Source organism: Prionailurus viverrinus, chromosome B3 (genome assembly GCF_022837055.1).
Source record: "Prionailurus viverrinus isolate Anna chromosome B3, UM_Priviv_1.0, whole genome shotgun sequence".
Classification (NCBI taxonomy): Eukaryota; Metazoa; Chordata; class Mammalia; order Carnivora; family Felidae; genus Prionailurus; species Prionailurus viverrinus.
In genome coordinates this window covers 94,004,017-94,023,408 of record NC_062566.1, presented here as the reverse complement: position 1 = coordinate 94,023,408, position 19,392 = coordinate 94,004,017, and the positions used below count along the sequence as shown (strand labels likewise).

The 19,392-nt window shown below is 36.5% G+C and overlaps 1 protein-coding gene and 1 non-coding gene across 4 annotated transcripts in view; one reads left to right on the top strand and one right to left on the bottom strand.

Annotated features, from left to right (window-relative positions):
• The window catches only part of ATL1 (atlastin GTPase 1), an 83,866-nt gene that overhangs the window by 35,721 nt on the left and 28,753 nt on the right, over positions 1-19,392 (bottom strand). For all 3 annotated transcript variants that reach the window (XM_047861726.1, XM_047861728.1, XM_047861727.1), the window contains exon 3: positions 1,340-1,587. In XM_047861726.1, the coding sequence (XP_047717682.1) occupies positions 1,340-1,587 (248 nt within the window). The remainder of the gene's footprint in view (positions 1-1,339; positions 1,588-19,392) is intronic.
• LOC125169201 (small nucleolar RNA SNORA62/SNORA6 family) lies at positions 18,639-18,781 on the top strand. Its single transcript, XR_007153521.1, has one exon. It is a non-coding gene; the product is annotated as a small nucleolar RNA SNORA62/SNORA6 family (small nucleolar RNA).

Below are 19,392 nucleotides of genomic sequence, written 5' to 3'. Positions count from 1 at the left end.
TAAAGTTAACTTTACAAAATTGATCAAAAATACCCTAACTATAAAAGATCAATCCAAAATGAATAGTTACGGTATAAATACATGATACAAAGTTTCTTTGGGTAGTGTGTCTATTCTGCCTCAACATCCATATTTGCAGCAGAAATGGCTATGGGTAAAGAGCAGAAAAAACTACTTGTACGTTCTCCATTCCCAACCTTCGGTTTTCTGACTCTGATTTCTCATTTATCCTTCTGCTTTTGGTTTATCCTAGGTCCCTTATAGTCTCATTTCTGTGCCACACTGCTCTCTCAAATGTTATAACACTGTTGGTTGTCTCCGGGGATGGGTAAGATGAGAACCGAGTGGGAAAAGATAAGAGAGAACTTTCTGGGGTAACAGCAAGATATAGTTGATAGCATTTGGGGTCATTCAGGCATATGCATTTTCCAAAAAAAAAGAATAATAATTAGCAAATGTACACCTACAATTTGTGCATGTAAGTGTATCTGATTTTACAACAAAAGATAAAATCTACTGAAATATATGATGATGATGTATATCGAAATATTTATGAGGAAGTGCAACCAATGTCAGCAATTTACTATGACATGAATAAAAAAATAAGATGCAGTGACAGATGTAAAGAGGGAAGAGTATCTGGAGACACATGTGATGAAGCAAGAATATTAACGGTAAAATCTAGGTAGTTTGATACGTAGGTGTTCACCATAAAATTCTTTTAACTTTGCTGCCTGCTTGAAAAATGTCATCATAAATGCTGGAGGGAATATGATTATAATATAAAAGTTATGATAAAAATTATTTGACACACTTTACACACTCTAAAGTGTGAAGTTTATAATCATATCACTATGCTGTGTTTCTTTCTAAAAGAATTAAAAAAATAAGTTATGTCCTAAGGGAAATGTTGCAAAGTGGCTTCAGACAAAAGTGGCCTATGGAGTTTGGTGCCCAAAGCACTGAAGTCAGAATGGTTGTACCACAGCATTAGCAAACTAGTTCATATTAAGGTATATGATAATGGAAGTGGAAATACTTGACACTACTAAATAAAAACACAAAGTGACAAAAGCACGGAAACAAGAAGACATTTTAAAACACTTATTTTGTTTTAGTTTATTTATTTTGAGAGAGAGCACGCAAGTGTGTGCATAGTGGGGAAGGGGCAGAGAGAGAGAGAGGGAGAGAGAACCCCAGGCAGGCTGCACACTGTTAGTGCAGAGCCCGACATGGGGCTTGATCCCATGAACCATGAGATCGTGACCTGAGCTGAAATCAACAATTGGACACTTACCCGACTGAGCCACCCAGGTGCCCCTTAGAACACTTAACATACCTGGTTGTACATGTATCTCAACATGAAGTCCATCAGGAATGATTTTCCTTTCCTAAATGCTCCAGCAACAGACACAGCAACAACCTCCTTGTCCCTGACAGCCTCTGAGAGAAGGATCCGATTAAGTGCAGTTTCATCTAACTCAAAGGAATGGTCATCTTTGACGATGAGGACTTGGACTGGCCCTGCCTTTTTCACTGGCTCCTCCTCTTCTGAGCTCCATTCATATGTCTTTTCTGAAAACCCACCTGTTGAATAAAACAGCAATTTACTCGGCTAGGCATCTCAAAATACCAAGAAATGTAAGGTACCTCTCAATTCTCAAATATCTGAAACAGGGGCACAGTGGAATTAGAAATGCCTGTTTTTTTTTAAATTTTATTTATTTTTTTTTTAATTTTTTTTTTCAATGTTTATTCATTTTTGGGACAGAGAGAGACAAAGCATGAACGGGGGAGGGGCAGAGAGAGGGAGACACAGAATCGGAAATAGCCTCCAGGCTCCGAGCCATCAGCCCAGAGCCTGACGCGGGGCTCGAACTCACGGGCCGCGAGATCGTGACCTGGCTGAAGTCGGACGCTCAACCGACTGCGCCACCCAGGCGCCCCAGAAATGCCTGTTTTAATGACATACATTAATGTCATTCACATCATGTCTCAGAAAGACATATCTGGTCTTTCTGATCATGTGACCAAATCAAACAGAATTTTATTCTCACGAATGCTCTAAGTCAGGGCAGAGAACTCTGTTTGCAGAATGAGAAAGAAATTCAAAGCAAAGGATTCTACTTTTGGAGCACAGGAATAAAAGGACTTTAGTTCATACTTTCTTCATCTCCTAGAAATAGGTTTAGTTATTCACATAAAGGATCCTTGCAACACTTTTTAAAGCTGAACATACAAAAGAGGAAATGCATACAGGGACTCAGAATCATATATTTTTGAAACTGGAATAAAGTTCTAAAGCATCTAGTTCTAAAGCTCCTTTCAATACATTCATGCCATCTACAAAATCCCAGATTCTTAAATATCTAAAATTATACTTCAGAGCAATGGAATTACAGACAACCTTCAAATCCATAGCGAAGGAGTCTAGACACAATTTGATTTTAAAAAAAAAAAGAAAAATTTGAAATTTATCTGGTGTGGAGATCTTATACAAAAGTTGATAGCATTTGGGGTCATTCAGGCATATGCATTTTCCAAAAAAAAAGAATAATAATTAGCAAATGTACACCTACAATTTGTGCATGTAAGTGTATCTGATTTTACAACAAAAGATAAAATCTACTGAAATATATGATGATGATGTATATCGAAATATTTATGAGGAAGTGCAACCAATGTCAGCAACCCCGGGAATTTCCCAGTAACCCCGGGAAATTACTAAACTTCTCAGTTCTTCATCTGTAAAATATAAACTACTACTAATAGTACCCATTAATAGTGTTGTTGTAAAGATTAAGGAAACTACTATACATCAAGTGCTGAGAACAGTGCTTGGCACATAATAAACCCCTAAAGATTACCTATCATCATCATCATCATCATCCCCACCACTATCCTGGGGTTATAGACTGAACTAAGTATTCCTGGAAGAAGTTTCTGCCTAGTTTCCAGAAGTGTGTGTGTGTGTGTGTGTGTGTGTGTGTGTGTGTGTGTGTCTTCAGAGTTTTCATATATCTGATAATTATATAAAGAACTGATACAACTCAAAAGCAAAAAAAAAGAAAAAAACACCCAATCCAATTAAAAAATAGAAGATCCAAACAGACCCTTTTCTACAGAAGACACACAAATGGCCAACAGACACATGAAAAGATGCTCAACATCATAATCATCAAAAAATGCAAATTAAAACCAAATAGATACCACCTCACACCTGTTAGATTGGCTATTTTCAAAAAGATAAGCAACAAGTGCTAGCTAGGACACAGAGAAAAAGGAATCTGTGTGCACTGTTAGCGAAAATGTAAATTGGTGAAACTACTATAGAAAACAGTATGGAAAAATTAAAAATAAAACTATATGATCTAGCAATTCAATTTCTGAGTATTCATCTGAAGACAATGACAAGACTAATTAAAAAGGATATATGTTCATTATAGCATTATTTACAATAGCCAAAATATGGCAACAACCTAAGAATAACCTAAGTGTCCAATGATGAATGAAGGGATAAAGAAATTATACTCTGTGTGTCTGTGAGTGTACGTATGTATATATGTATGTGTGCATATACATACATGTTCAGACACACACACACATACACAATGGACTATTACTCAACCATAAAAAACAATGAAATCTTGGCATCTGTGACAACACAGATGGACCTCAAGGGCACTGCGTTAGGTGAAATAAGTCAGACATCTAAAGACAAATATTGTATGGTGTCTCTTATATGTGGAATTAAAAAAAAAAACAAGCTTATAGGTACAGAGAACAGATTGGTGATTGCCAGAAATGGGGGGTTGAGGGTGGGAGAAATGGGTGAAGAGGGTCAAAGGGTAAAAGCAAAAATAGAGCCAAAGAAGTCTTGTTCTCTTGTCAAGTCTTTTTGAAACTCTAGTGCTTAGTTTCTTCATATATAACATGGGAAAAAAAAGTTTTTTTATTTAATTTTCAGAAATGTCAGTTTTGACATAGGTCAGCTTTTAGAATTAATCCTTAATATGCAAGAATTTTAGAACCCTAGACCGTGGCATTTGTGGTATATTACAAAACAGCTTCAATGTGTCAAGTGACACATTCTTAAATCTACTGCCTTCGTAATGTAACTGCAATGTCTCCCCACTTTGACTCTGGGGTCAGCCATGTGATGTGCTTTATCAGACATGAGACAGCAGAGGCTTGGAAAACCACTTGTGTTTTTCCGTTTTGCTCTTTCACTTCTCCCATTCACCATGAGAATATTCCCAGACTAGTCTGCTGCAGAATGAGAGACACTTGGAGCAGAGGCAAACTGCCAGTCCCAACCAACTCCACAGCAAACCAACCCCAAGCCACATGGGGCAGCTCAGCCAAGATTAACAGTTGTCTACCAACCATTTCAACATGTGTGATCAATAAATGCTTATTGTTCTATGCCCCTGAGGTTTTGTGGTTGTTTATTATGCAGCATAACAGGCAATAAACTACTGATAAAGTCTACAACCCTTTCCTTTAGAAAGGAGGTACAGTGTAGTGGTTAAAAATAGAGGCCCTGGCACCAGACTGTGGGATTTGAATAAAGGCTTCCCCACTGTTTAGCTGAATAACCTTAAGCAAGTTGTTTGACCTCTCTGTGCCTACCTCATAAGGTTGCTGTGAATTAGTATATTCATGTAACACACTTAGAACAGTGGCTGGTACATAACAAATGCTATTAGTATTAGTATAGATTTAGGAAACTAAAGCGAAAGATGTAACTAACCTTGCCCAAGAAAAGGATGTGGAATTTCTGTATCAGGCAATCTACCATGGATGCTTTCTTGTGTTACTATTGTTTTAACATTCCAGCAAGGTATTTATTATTATCTGTACTTTTGACACGAGGAAACTAAGAACTGGGTTAAGTAACTTTTCCAAGAGAGTGCCCATTAGTAAGCAATAGATTCAAGTTCACAGGGTTAGTAACTGTCAACCTGAGATTAGATCCCAGGTATCTAGACTCTCATCCCAGGCCTTTCTACTATAACATTCTGCCTCTTTAGTGGAAGTCAAATAACTCTTGGACACCACATAAATGGGCTCATTTGTTTTGTATCAAAAGAACAGAAAGCCAAGACATATACCAATTAATTCTTCACATCAGATATATGACCTAACCTCAAACCAACCCTCAATAATGTTAATTTTGAACCAACTGGGCTCTTAAACAACTTTTCATTTAAATCTTTAAAAATATATTTAAAAGACATCCTCCATTATGTCTGCAGGCACACCTTGGAGATATTGCAGATTCAGTTCCAGAATACCACAATAAAGCAAGTCATATAAAAGTTATATTTACACAACACTGTAGTCTATTAAGTGTGCAGCAGCATTATGTCTAAAAAAGTATATATGTATACACTTTAATTTAAAACTATTGCTAAAAAGTGTTAACCATTATCTGAGCTTTCAGCAAGTTGTAATCTTTGTGCTGGTGGAGGGTCCTGCCTCGATGCTGATGGCTACTGACTAATCAGGTCGCTGAAGTCTGGGGTGACTGTGCCAATTTCTTAAAATAGGACAACAATAAAGTCTGCTGCACTGATTGACTTCCTTTCATGAATGGTTTCTCTGTAGCATGTAATGCCGTCTGATAGCATTTTACACATACAGAACTTCTTTCAAAATTGGAGTTAATCCTCTCAAACCCTGCTGCTGCTTTTTCATCTAAGTCTGTCATAGTCTAAACCTTCTGTTGTCATTTCCCCAATCTTCACAGCATCATCGCCAGGACATCTCAAGAACTACTTTCTTTTTGCTCATATATAAGAAGCGACTCCTCATCCATTCAAGTTTTATCCTGAGATCCCAGCAGTTCAGTCCCACCTGCAGGCTCCACTTCTAATTCTAGTTCTCTCGCTGTTTCCGTCACCTCTGCAGTTACTTCCTCTACTGAAGTCTTGAACCCCTTGAAGTCATCAAACTCAAAAGTTTCAAATATTGCAATAATTACCAAAATGTGACACAGAGACACAAAGTGAGCAAATGCTGTTGGAAAAATGGTGCCTACAGACTTGCTCATCGCAGGGTTGTCACAAACCTTCAATTTGTAAAATCGCAGTATCTGCGAAGTGCAATAAAACGAAGTGCAATAAAAAGAGAATACCTATACTTAGTAAGAAGTCTGATAACTAGAGAAAAGCAAGCCAATTTTATCTTTTGGTGTTATTTTAAATGAATCTTCATATTACATATATACATATATATGTATATAAATAATTGTATCACTTTGATAACTATCTCTCTTTATATTATATTGTTCATCTATAAGATAGTATTACTGAAATATTGCAAATCTAACATATAATATTAGTTTTTCATTATTGGAGACAGATATATACCAATACTTTCTGAACAATAGTACAAAGCATCTGGAGACAACAGGACCACTGCCTATAGCCATGAATCAGAGCTGTTCTCTCAGCAAAGTGAAGAAAAATTGATTTTATATCCAAAGGATGACAGTTTCCATATTGCCTTATCTCAGACGTTGGAGTCAGTCTTTGTTTAAATCCCAGCATCACAACTTATATATGAAGCTGTGGAAGTTATTTAACCCCCCAATGGCTCACTATCAGCTATCTGAAAAACAAGATTGAGAATAGTGCTTATATCAGAAAGGTTTTATGACAATTAAATAATGTTCATTACATGAAGGCCAAAGAGCCAGACAAATGGTATGTGCTTTATAATGACCTCTACTAAAAGTATTATTAATAGCACTATTATTAATAGTGACTTCTATTAAAACTATCAGTTGTTATTATCTATTCATATTTGATTCCAGTACTACCTGCCAACCTTATTTCAGCCTCAGAACACAGGCCCTTTTTCGAGGATATCAAATATACATTTTCTTTGACGAAGCTCCTTGCCTATCACATGAGTACACAACTGATGTGACTTGAGGATGCTGGATAAACAATATTTTGTATGGAAAAACATCTTCAGAGCTGAAAACTATCTCACAACTTTCTACTCACTGAAATAATTCTCTAAGATTGTTTGCATCAAACTACATATATATAAGAAGTACTCTGAATGGAATTTCTGGGTTGTAATTTTTTAAAATTGCATCAAAGATGCAATCTGTTAAAGTGGTTGTACCAAATTTTCACTCCTCACCCACTCCTAAAAGCCTCTTAGAGACCCTATTCATCCATATCCTTTCCAACACTTGGTTTTGTCTGACTTCTTAATTTTTGTCAGTTGCATAGGAATAAAATGAGTGAGTGGTATCTCATTATGGTTTTCATGCACATTTCTCTAAACACTGATAAGGTGAACACATGCCTTTTGTTCATTTTTCTATTAGGTTTGTCTTCTCCTCAATTTACAGTGGTTCTTTATGTATTTTGAATGCTAGTCCTTTGTTAGTTACACGTATGGCAAAACTCTCCTAATTTAGACCTTGCCTTTTCACTTTCCTTAAGCTGTTATTGGTGAAAAGAAATTCTTAATGTAACAGATTTTATTCATATTTTATGATTAGCACTTTGTCATGTTTAAGAAATTATTCCTTATACAAAATATAAAGACATCATATACATTCCTCCATTTTATAAAAATATATTTTTTAATGTTTATTTTATTTTTGAGAGAGAGAGTACAAGTCGGGGAGGGGCAGAGAGAAAGAGGGAGACACAATCTGAAGCAGCTCCAGGCTCCTCACTGTCAGCAGAGCCCGACGTGGGGCTTGAACCCATTAACCGTGAGATAGTGGCCTGAGGCAAAGCTGGACACTTAACCGACTGAGCCACCCAGGCGCCTGTACATACCTCTAGTTTTTAAGTTTTGCTTTTGATATTTAAGTAAGTTCTCAACCCACAAGGAGTTGCTATTGTGTAAGCTGTGAGATAGAAAACCAATTTGATTTTTTCCATATGAGTAACAAAATTTTCAAAACTCTATCAAAGCCTCCTCTCCTCATGCAGCCTACCATGTGATCTTTGTCATAAATAAGAGTTACATATATATGCATGTTGTATATATATGCATAAATATATATGTACATATTTATACACATACACACACACTTTGTTTCTGATCTCTCAGTTCTGATTCATTCAACAATTTGTATCAGCACCAACAGTATACTATCTTAATCAAAAAAGCTTTATAAAAGTCATATAGGGGGCGCCTGGGTGGCTCAGTCAGTGAAGCGTCCGACTTCAGGTCACGATCTCGCGGTTTGTGAGTTCGAGCCCCGCGTCGGGCTCTGGGCTGATGGCTCGGAGCCTGGAGCCTGTTTCCGATTCTGTGTCTCCCTCTCTCTCTGCCCCTCCCCCGTTCATGCTCTGTCTCTCTCTGTCCCAAAAATAAATAAACGTTAAAAAAAATTTTTTTTTAAGTCATACATAGTACGACCATGTTCCTTTTTTTTTTTTTTTGATGTTTACCTAATTTGAGGGGGGGGGGCAGAGAGAGAGACGGAGATACAGAATTTCAAGCAGGCTCTATTCTGTCAGCATGGGAGCCCAATGTGGGGGCTTAGTCTCACGACCATGAGATCATGACCTGAGCCAAAATCGAGTCAGTCGCTTAACCAACTGAACTACCCAGGCACCCCAGCCATATTCTTTTAAAAACAATTTTTTTAAATATTTACTTATTTTTGACAGAGAGAGAGTGCTAGTGGGGGAGGGGCAGGGAGAGGGGGAGACACAGAACCCAAGCAAGCTCCAGTTTCTGAGCTGTGGGCACAGAGCCGGATGTGGGGCTCAAACTCACAAACCGTGAGATCATGACTTGAGTCGAAATCGAACACTTAACCGACTGAGCCACCCAGGTGCCCCTTTATTCTTCTAATTATTATCAGTTTTAGCTATTTTGACCCTTTCCATATAAATATTAGAATCAAAGTGTTAGCTGAATTTTTTGAAGTTACATTAAATTTATGGATCAATTTGAAAGGACTCAATACTGTTATGATAATGTCTTCCAACCTGTAAGCATGAGATATTTCTCTTAATCTCCTTCAATAAACTTTTTATAATTTGGGGTGCTGAGGAAAGTAGTTTTGTGACATTTATTGCTAGATACATTAGTTTTTGTTGCTAACTATAACTGGTTTCATTGTTGTGTTTTTAATTACGTTTTATAGTTGTTGCTTGGGCAAAGAGTAACTGACTTTAATAGATTAGCCTCATATTGAAACATTTATTAAACTACCATTCCCTATAAATTCTTAGACATTTGGGGGTTTTATTAATGTAGAAACAAAAATAAGTTGTAGAAATAATGAGTTTTATTTCTACTTTTTTAATCCTTATGTATTTCTTTTCTTTTTCTTGTATCATTGGACATTCAATACAATGTTGAATAGCAATAGTAGTAGCAGACATGACTTCTGATTTTAGTGAGCATAACTATCTGATTTTAATGGGAGTGCTTCCAATATTTGAGTTCATATTTGTTATAGTTTGGTTTGGTAGGTACACTTTACCTTATCATATTAATGAACTTCTCCTCTACTGGTTTACTGTCAGTTTTCAAAAATCATAAATGGAAAATGAATTTTATCATATACCTTTTCTGAACCTATTGAGATGATCATCTGGTTTTCCACCTCTACTCTGTTAATGTAGTAATATATCTTTAAGTTTTTGTATAAACCTAATATTTTCAAGGTGCAATATCTTATTATATACTATTGATTCAGTTCATGAAAATCTTGTTCAGGAATTGTGCATCTATATTCACAAATGAATTGAATTTATAATTTTCCATTCTCATTTTTGTCTTTGGCAAGTATAATATTCCATGTTGACATTAGCTTTATAAAATGAATTAGCAAATGCTTTCTTTTCTATCTTCAAAAAGAGTTTGTAATAAAAATTAGAGGGGCGCCTGGGTGGCTCAGTAGGTTAAGTGCTGGACTTCGGTTCAGGTCATGATCTCATGGTTGTGGGTTCAAGCCCATGTCGGGCTCTGTGCTGACAGCTCAGAGTGCTGGAGCCTGCTTCAGATTCTGTGTCTTCCTCTTTCTCTGCCCCTCCCCTGCTCACGCTCTTTCTCTCTCTCAAAAATAAATATTTTTAAAAATTTTTAAAAATTAGAGCAAACAGTTCTTTAAAATTTTGATAGATCTTGCCTATAAAACTGTCTGGGCCTGTTGTTTTTTTGTGAGATGACTTTTAACTGTTACCTCAATTTCATTATACTTATGATGCAATAGTTACATTAGTACTAATCAAGTTTTACATTTCTTCTTGAGAAAAATTTTGGTCCATTTTATCTTTCTAGGAATTTTTCTCCATTGTCTAAAACTTAAAAGAAAAAGTCAGAAAAGATGTAGAAGATTTAAATAGTATCATTAGCCAACCTGACCAGTTTGACATCTAATTGCAAAACCATGCATTCTTTTAAAGTTCATATGGGACATTTATCAAATAGATCATGTACTGGTTCGTATATCAGATGTTAGCACATTCCAAATTATTAAAATATTGCAAAAAATATGTTCTCTAATAATAAAGAAGTTAAACTAGAAATCAATAACTCTATATTTAGAAAATTCCTAAATACATTGAAATTAAGCAGTAAATTTCTAAATACCTCTGGATAAAAGAAAATATAATGGAAATTAGAAAATGTTGTAAACTAAATAATCTAATGAATGTAACCTATTCATCAGCGATATTATACTATCTTAATCAAAATAGCTTTATGAAAAGTTATTACATATAGTAGGGCAAGCTGGTCCTATCTTCTAATTATTAACAGTTGGGGGTGTTTTGACTCTTTCCGTATAAGTATTAGAATCAATAAGTTGGAGTGTAGTATTTTAATTATACAAAGATAGTTAAAATATAACATATCAGAAACTTGCTGAGAAGAAATTTACACTTTGAAATACATTTAATAGAAAATATGCTTGAAGAAGCATAATCTAATATTAATCCTAAGTAAGAAAAAGAATTGCTTATTAAATTCAAAGAAAAGTAGGAATAAAGATGTGGGAAATCAATGAACCAGAAATAGAGATCAACCAGAATGATTTAATAATTTAAGACAATTCAAAGAAAATAAAAGATAAAATCACATATCAACAATATCAGATATGACAAAGAGATATCACTACAGATCCTACAGATATTTAAAAGATAATATGAGGAGAATGACATCAGCATCATGGTGACATGAGTCCTTCCTCATGAGTTTCTCACCTCTTTGATTTAAAACTAACTGGACATTGGGGCGCCTGGGTGGCGCAGTCGGTTAAGCATCCGACTTCAGCCAGGTCACGATCTCGCGGTCCGTGAGTTCGAGCCCCGCGTCAGGCTCTGGGCTGATGGCTCGGAGCCTGGAGCCTGTTTCCGATTCTGTGTCTCCCTCTCTCTCTCTGCCCCTCCCCCGTTCATGCTCTGTCTCTCTCTGTCCCAAAAATAAATAAAAAACGTTGAAAAAAAAATTAAAACTAACTGGACATCTATAACGAATGAAAGAAAAAGAGAAAGAAAAAAAGAGCCTCTCCACAACATACTACAACACCCAAGAGATCCATTCATCTGTGCACCAAAAAGTGGGTGGACTGGACCACAGAGGAGGCTGCAGGGAGAGAGAGGAGGTCATGGAACCTACGGCTATAGAGCCTCCAGCATCAAATATATTAGCTGGGAAGCATAAGCCTTTAAAGAGGTATAGTGTAAAGGCAATGAGTGGGGGTCTGCCAGGCTGGTTCTGCATTCTGCAGCTGGAGGGACCTTTGCTCTCTCTGAGGTAAAAATGCAGTAAAGGGGGAGACAGAAAGGAAAAAGAAGTAGGCAAAGAGAACTGAAGAAAAATGTTTCCTGCTGTCTGCCCCAGGGTTCTGACAAAAGGACCACACAGGGACCTCTGAGACCCAAATCCCTCCATTCAAGGAGTCCCTACTAGGCTGGCTTCCAGCTATGGACACACCCCAAATTCCAAGTGCTAAGTACACATTTTCCATTTTCCCCCTCTAAAGCCACCCACCCTTTTTTCCCCCTCTTCTAGCTTTATATATATATATATATATATAAACATAATATATATATAAATGCTCCTAACTTTAGCAGCTGTAAGCTTTTGTCAAGGAAACCAAAAACATGTGCTATAGCACCACCTTCTGGAAAACAAAAGGAAGACTTCTAATAACCAAATCTATTGAACTGTTAGAATCAAAGCAAATAAAACCTTGCCTAAATGAGAAAGGTATCTGCAACTTCGAATGTGGTAGCAGAGACACTTTTCATCAAACAACATGAAAAAGTCATACTAATATGGCATTATAAAAAGAAAATGACAATTTTCCAGCAACCAAATCCAAAGACATAGAAGGGAATACAAAGAATTGAAAATTGCTGTTATGAAGAAATTCAATGAGCTACAAGAAAACTCAGAAAGGCAATACAATGATATCAGAAATAAAATTAATGAACAGAAGGAGTACTTTACCAAAGAGATTGAAATTCTTTTTAAAAACTATTTATTTATTGTGGGGAGAGTATAAGCAGGGGAGGGGCAGAGGGGGTGTGTGGACAGAGGATCCAAAGGAGGCTCTGTGCTGACACACTGACAGCAGCAAGCCCAATGTGGTTCTCGAACTCACAAACTGTGAGATCATGACCTGAGCTGAAGTCGGATGCTCAACCAACTGAGCCACCCAGGTGCCCTGAGACTGAAATCCTTAAAAAAAAAAAAAAAAAAAAAAGCAATTCTGGAGCTGGAGAACTCAGTAAATGAAATGAAGAATGTATTAGAATGCATTGGAAATAGAGATCAGATAGAAGAGAGAATGAGTAAGCTAGAAGATAGGAATCTTGAAGTGACTCCAGTGGGGTGCCTGGCTGTCTCAGTTGATGAAGCATGAGACTCTTGATTTTGGGGTTGTGAGTTCAAGTCTATATTGGGTGTAGGGCTTACTTAAAAAAAAAGACTCAGGTGGAAGAGGAGAGAGAACTAAGATTTTTTAAAAGTGAAAAAATACTATGAGAACCACCAGACCCATTAGAAAAGTCAACCTAAGAAGAATGGGTATATCAGAATGAGAAGAGAGAGAGAAGGGGGCAGAGTTTATTTAAAAAAAAAAATAGCTGAGAACCTTCCAAATCTGGGGAAAGAACTGTATATACAAATCCATGAAGCCAGTAGAATAACTTATTACACAAAAAGAACTTCTCTAAGATACATATTAAGATTACCAAAAATCAATGAAAAGAATTTTAAAAGTAGCAAGGGAAGGGGCACCTGGGTGGCTCAGTCAGTTGAGTATCCAACTCTTGATTTTGGCTCACTTCATGATCTCACAGTTCATGAGTTTGAGCCCTACATAGGGCTCTGTACCATCAGTGCATGGCTTGTTTGAAATTCTCTCCTTCTCCCACTCTCTCTGCCCCTTCCTTGCTTATGTATGCACTCTCTCTCTCAAAATAAATGAATAAGCTTAAAAAAAAATTTTTTTAAGTATCCAGGGAAAGACGATAACTTACAAAGGAATCCCATCAGTCAATCAGCAGATTTCTCAGCAGAAACTCTATAGGCCAGGAAAGAGTGGAATGACGTATTTAAAATAAAACTGCCAGCCAAGAAGACTCTATCTGAAAAAATGATCTTTCAGCTATGAAAGAGAAATAAAATTTTTTCTAGACAAGCAAAAGATAAGAGTTCATTCTACCACCACTAGACCTGCCTTGTAAGAAATGTTGAAAGGAATTCTTCAAGCTAAAACAAAAAGACAAAAGTACACAAAACTGATTAAGGTAACAGAAATAGGAAACTTTTTTACAATTGTACATTAAACTCTTACAGTATAAAAGTTAAATGAAAAGAGCATTAAAAATAACTATAGTTTCAACTTGGTAATAAAATCATAGCATGTAAGGAAAAATTTTGACATCAAAAATAAAAAAGAGGAAGAGTTAAAGGATGGTACTTTTATAGGCGAATAAAGATAAATTGCTATGACCAAAGACTTTTTAATCTATGAAATGTTTTATGTAAACTTAATTGAGTTTATTTATTTGTGAGTTAGAGCCCCATGTAGGGCTCTGAGCTGGCAGCTCAAAGCTTTCTTTGGATTCTCTCTCTCTCTCTTTCTGCCCTCGCCTGCTCATGCTCTCTCAGCCTCTCTTAAAATAAACTTAAGCACAAAGCAAAACCTAAAGCAGTGATATCAAACATAAAAAAAAAAAAAAACAACCAAAAACAGGAGACTGAGCACAGCACCATGGAAAACCACTAACTTGTAAAGGCGGACAAAAACAAAAGGAAAAATAAACAGTGGAGAGAAAAATAACAAGAAGGCAAAATATAAAATGGCAGTGTAAATCTTTGCATATCTATAATCACCCTAATGTAAATGAATTAAACTCACCAACCAGAAGGCATAGAGTAGCTAGATGGATTTAAAAAAACAAACAAAAAAAAAATAGGACCCAACTATATGCTGCCTACAGGACACTCTTTTGTCTATAAAGACACACCTAGGCTCAGAAAGAATGGAAGATGCTATTCCAAGCAAATGGAAACAAAAAGAAGGTGGGCATAGCCATACTTACATCAGACAAAATGCACTTCAAGTCAAAAAGTGTAACAAGAGACAAAGAAGGTCAGTAATAATGATAAACAGGTCAGCACATCAGAGCATAAATACATATGCTCCCAACAGCCAAGCACCAAAATATATTAAGCAAATAGTAACTGATCTTAAGGGAGAAGTTGATAACAATAAGATCATTTCAGGAGTCTTCAATATTCCACTTTCAGCAATGGATAGATTGTCCAGACAGAAAATCAATAAGCAGATATTGATATGGACCATACTTCAGAACAAACGGACTTGAACATTTCCTCCAACAGCAGCAGAATATACACTCTTTTCAAATGCACATGGTACATTCTCCAAGATAGCTCATATGATAGGCTACAAAATAAATTTTGTCCAGTTTAAGAACACAGAAATCAAGGGGTACCTGGGTGGCTCAGCAGGTAAGCATCAGCCTTTTGATGTCAGTTCAGGTAATGACCTCACAGTTTTGTGAGTTAGAGCCCCATGTTGGGCTCTGAGCTGGCAGCTCAAAGCTTTCTTCAGATTCTCTCTCTCTCTCTCTCTCTCTCTCTCTCTTTCTGCCCTCCCCACTCATGCTCTCAGCCTCTCTTAAAATAAATAAACTTAAAAAGATAAAATAAAAAGAACACTGAAATCATGCTAACTATCTTCTCTGACAATGGTATCAAACTAGAAATCAAGAGGAAAATGAGAAGATTGACAAATGTGTGGAAACTAAACAGCACACTTCTTTTCTTTTTAGAAATTTATTTATTTTGAGAAAGACAGAGTGCAAGCAGGGGAGGGGCAGAGAGAGAGGGAAAGACAGAGGATCCAAAGTGGGCTCTGTGCTGACAGCAGAGAGCCGATGCGGGACTTGAACTGCAAAATCATGACCTGAGCCGGGGTTGTATGCTTAATCCACTGAGCCACCAGGTGACCCTAAACAACACCCTTCTAAACAGAATATTGGATCAAAGAAGAAATCAAAAGGGAAATAAAAAATTATCTCAAAAAAATGAAAATGGAAATAGAACATATCAAATACTCTGAGAGGAAAGTTTATAGTTTATATATATAAAAGGTTTCTTATATTAAGAAATAAGAAAGATCTCAAGAAACAACATAACTTTACACCTTAAGGAACTAGAAAATGAAAAACAAATTAAGCCCAAAGTTAGCAGAAGGAAGGAAATACTACAGATCAGAGCAGAAATAAATGAAATAGAGACCAAAAAAAAAACCAATAGAAAAACCAATGAAACTAAGAGCTGGTTCTTAAAAAAGCTAAAATGGACAAACCTTTACCTAGACTAAGAAAAACAGAAGAGACTCAAATAAAATTAGAAATTAAGAGGAAACATTACAACTGACACTACAAAAACACACAGAATTAGAAGAGACTACTATGAACAATTTTATTATTTAAAAAAAATTTTTTATTACATTTCTTTATTTTTGAGAGGCAGAGACAGAGCATGAGTGGGGGAGGGAAAGAGAGAGAGGGAGACACAGAATCCGAAGCAGGCTTCAGGCTCTGAGCTGTCAGCCCAGAGCCCCACACAGGGCTCAAACCCACGAATCGTGAGATCATGACCTGGGCCGAAGTCGGACATTCAACTGACTGAGCCACCCAGGCACCCCTACTATGAACAATTTTATATCAACAAATTACATAACCTAGAAGAAACGGGATACATTTCTAAAAATGTACAACCTACCAAGACTGAATCAGGAAGAAACAGGAACAAACTGAACAGAGCAATAACAAGTAAAGGGATTGAATCAGTAATCAAAAAACTTCTATCACAGAAAACTCCAGGACCAAATGGCTTCTATCAAACATTTAAAGAATTAACATCAATCCTCTTCAATAATAATGAAATAAATAACCCAATTTAAAAATGGGCAAAAGACGTGAACCAATGCTTCACTAAGGAAAATATATGGACAGAAAATAAGGACATAAATTTTATCATGTGTACATTATACATTCATTTTATTTTTTTTAATTTTTATTTATTTTCAAGACAGAGAGAGACAGAGCATGAACGGAGAAGGGGTAGAGAGAGAGACACACACAGAATCCCAAGCAGGCTCCAGGCTCTGAGCTGTCAGCACAGAGCCTGATGCGAGGCTTGAACTCACGAGCTGTAAGAACATGACCTGAGCCAAAGTGGGACATCCAACCGACTGAGCCACCCAGGCGCCCCTATACGTTCATTTTTAATAATAAAAATATCACTGGGGCTCCTGGGTGGCTCAGTTGGTTAAGCGGTCATGATTTCATGGTTTATGAGTACGAGCCCTGTATCAGGCTTTCTGCTGTCAGCACAGAGCCTACTCCAGATCCTCTGTCCACCTCTCTCTGTGCTTCTACCTGGCTTGCACTTACTCTCTCTCTAAAATAAATAATTGTGGGGCACCTGGGTGGCGCAGTCGGTTAAGCGTCCGACTTCAGCCAGGTCACGATCTCGCGGTCCGTGAGTTCGAGCCCCGCGTCAGGCTCTGGGCTGATGGCTCGGAGCCTGGAGCCTGTTTCCGATTCTGTGTCTCCCTCTCTCTCTGCCCCTCCCCCGTTCATGCTCTGTCTCTCTCTGTCCCAAAAATAAATAAACGTTGAAAAAAAAATTAAAATAAATAATTGTTTAAAAATAATAATAAAAATATCATTTATATACCAGTATAAAACCTGACAGGTCTAGTAATAAATCTAACTGATGTGCTGATAAATATTTAACAACCATCCCTTAGCAGTAGGTAGGTATGGGAAAATCCTGATTTGTAGTGTTTGCCAGTTTCTGTGATATAAATACTACCACCATGGCTCATTTCTATCTACCAGTGAGACCCACTGAATGTGGAACCGGGAAGATATGCACCTGATCAGCTCTCAGGAGCTAGTATGAGCTGCTCCAATGTATCATTGAATTGCAATAGAAGATATTTAAGACCTCTACAGAAAAATAGAAAACATTATTGAAAGAGGTATATACATGTCCTCAGATTAAAAGACTGTATTATAGGGGCGCCTGGGTGGCTCAGTCGGTTAAGCGTCCGACTTCGGCTCAGGTCATGATCTCACAGTTCGTGAGTTTGAGCCCCGCATCGGGCTCTGTGCTGACAGCTTAGAGCCTGGAGCCTGCTTACTATTGTGTCTCCCCCTCTCTCTCTGCTCCTTCCCCACTCAAGCTCTGTCTCTCTCCTTCAAAAGTAAATAAAAACATTAAAAAAAATTTTTTTTAAAAAGACTGTATTATAAATGTGTCCATGTTCCCCAGTGATCTACAGTTTGGTTATAATACCAAACAAATTCTCAGTAATCTTTCTTCTACAAATTAGCAATGTTCTTCCTTGTATAAATCCTTCTTATATAGATTAACAAGCTCAAATGGAAAGGCAAAGAGTGGAAAATAAGAAACACAATCTTGAAGAAAAATTTGGGGGATTTACACTAACAGACACTAACAGATTTTTAAAATCTACAGTAGTGAAAACAGAGTGCAACTGTCACAAGGATAGACAAGTAGACAAATAGAAAAGACTAGAGATTTCAGAAACAAATCCACACATATACTATCATCTGATGCAACAAAGGTGCCACTGCAATAAGTGAAGAAAGGATAATCTTTTCCAAAAATGATGCTAAGTCAATGGATATTCCTATGGAGGAAAAAATGAACCCTCACCCCTTGTTCTCACTATGAATAAAAATCAGTCCCAAACAAATCTTAGACCTAAATGTGAAATAAGAAATGTGGGCAAAGGATACAAATAAGAAGTTGAGAAAAACCACAGTATCAAATGGTTCCACACATATGAAAACATATTCATTTAATTAAAATTAAATTTTAATTTATTTCAATTGATTAATATTACTTTAAGTTAAAATCAAAATTTTATTTAAAAGATAGATCAATACTTTTTACATATATCTGATTCACAAACATAAGAAGTATGATAAATCTTTTCATTGGCTGGGATGTAAATTTGTATCCTCATGCATTGCAGGTGGGAATTAAAATATATATATCATCTTTAGACAACAATTTGGCAAATAATTATCAAAAATACAATGAACATACTCCTTGACCCAGCAATACTATTTAAAAGAATTCATCCTGATGAACTCACAAGTGTAGGTAGTGTGCTATATAGGAAGGACAAGTCTATCACTAACACCACGAAGGTCTCTGGCCCAATGAGTGGAGTTTGACAGTAATTTTTGTTACAAGTCAAAAAATAAGTAAATAAGTAAAATTAAAAAAATAAATTAATTCATCCTGCAGATATACTCATACACATGCAAAATACTAGAAGCAATGTAAATGCCCACCAGCAAGAGACTGAATAATAAACTATGGTTTATCCACCTGTGAACCTAAGGTAGTTGTAAAGAATAAGGGAGCTCATTTGAAACAGTTACAAATATATAATGTGAAAAATAACTCAAGGTACAAAACAATGTGTATAGTGTGTAAGAAGAATGTGTTGGCATGCTGGAGGAACAGAAGGAGTACCGTATGGATGGAGCAGGCTAGGAAGGTGGTAAGGGGTGACATCAACAGACTGAGATAAGCATGGATCTGCAACAAAGTAAATATTGGGGATGAGAGAAAAAGACTTCAGTAGATGTTTGTATATGATTACCCTTTCCTACTCTACCTTTGTGTACTAGGAGTGAATGAGATAGATAACTCTGAACTTTAGGTTTACATGCTTAAGCCCTTTGAAGAGCTACATATGGACTTAATGAAGAAAAGGGAAATTATATATTAAGTGTGATGTAAGTATACTGTAAAATAAAACAAATATCTGAATCATGACTATAAAATAATGAAGTGGTT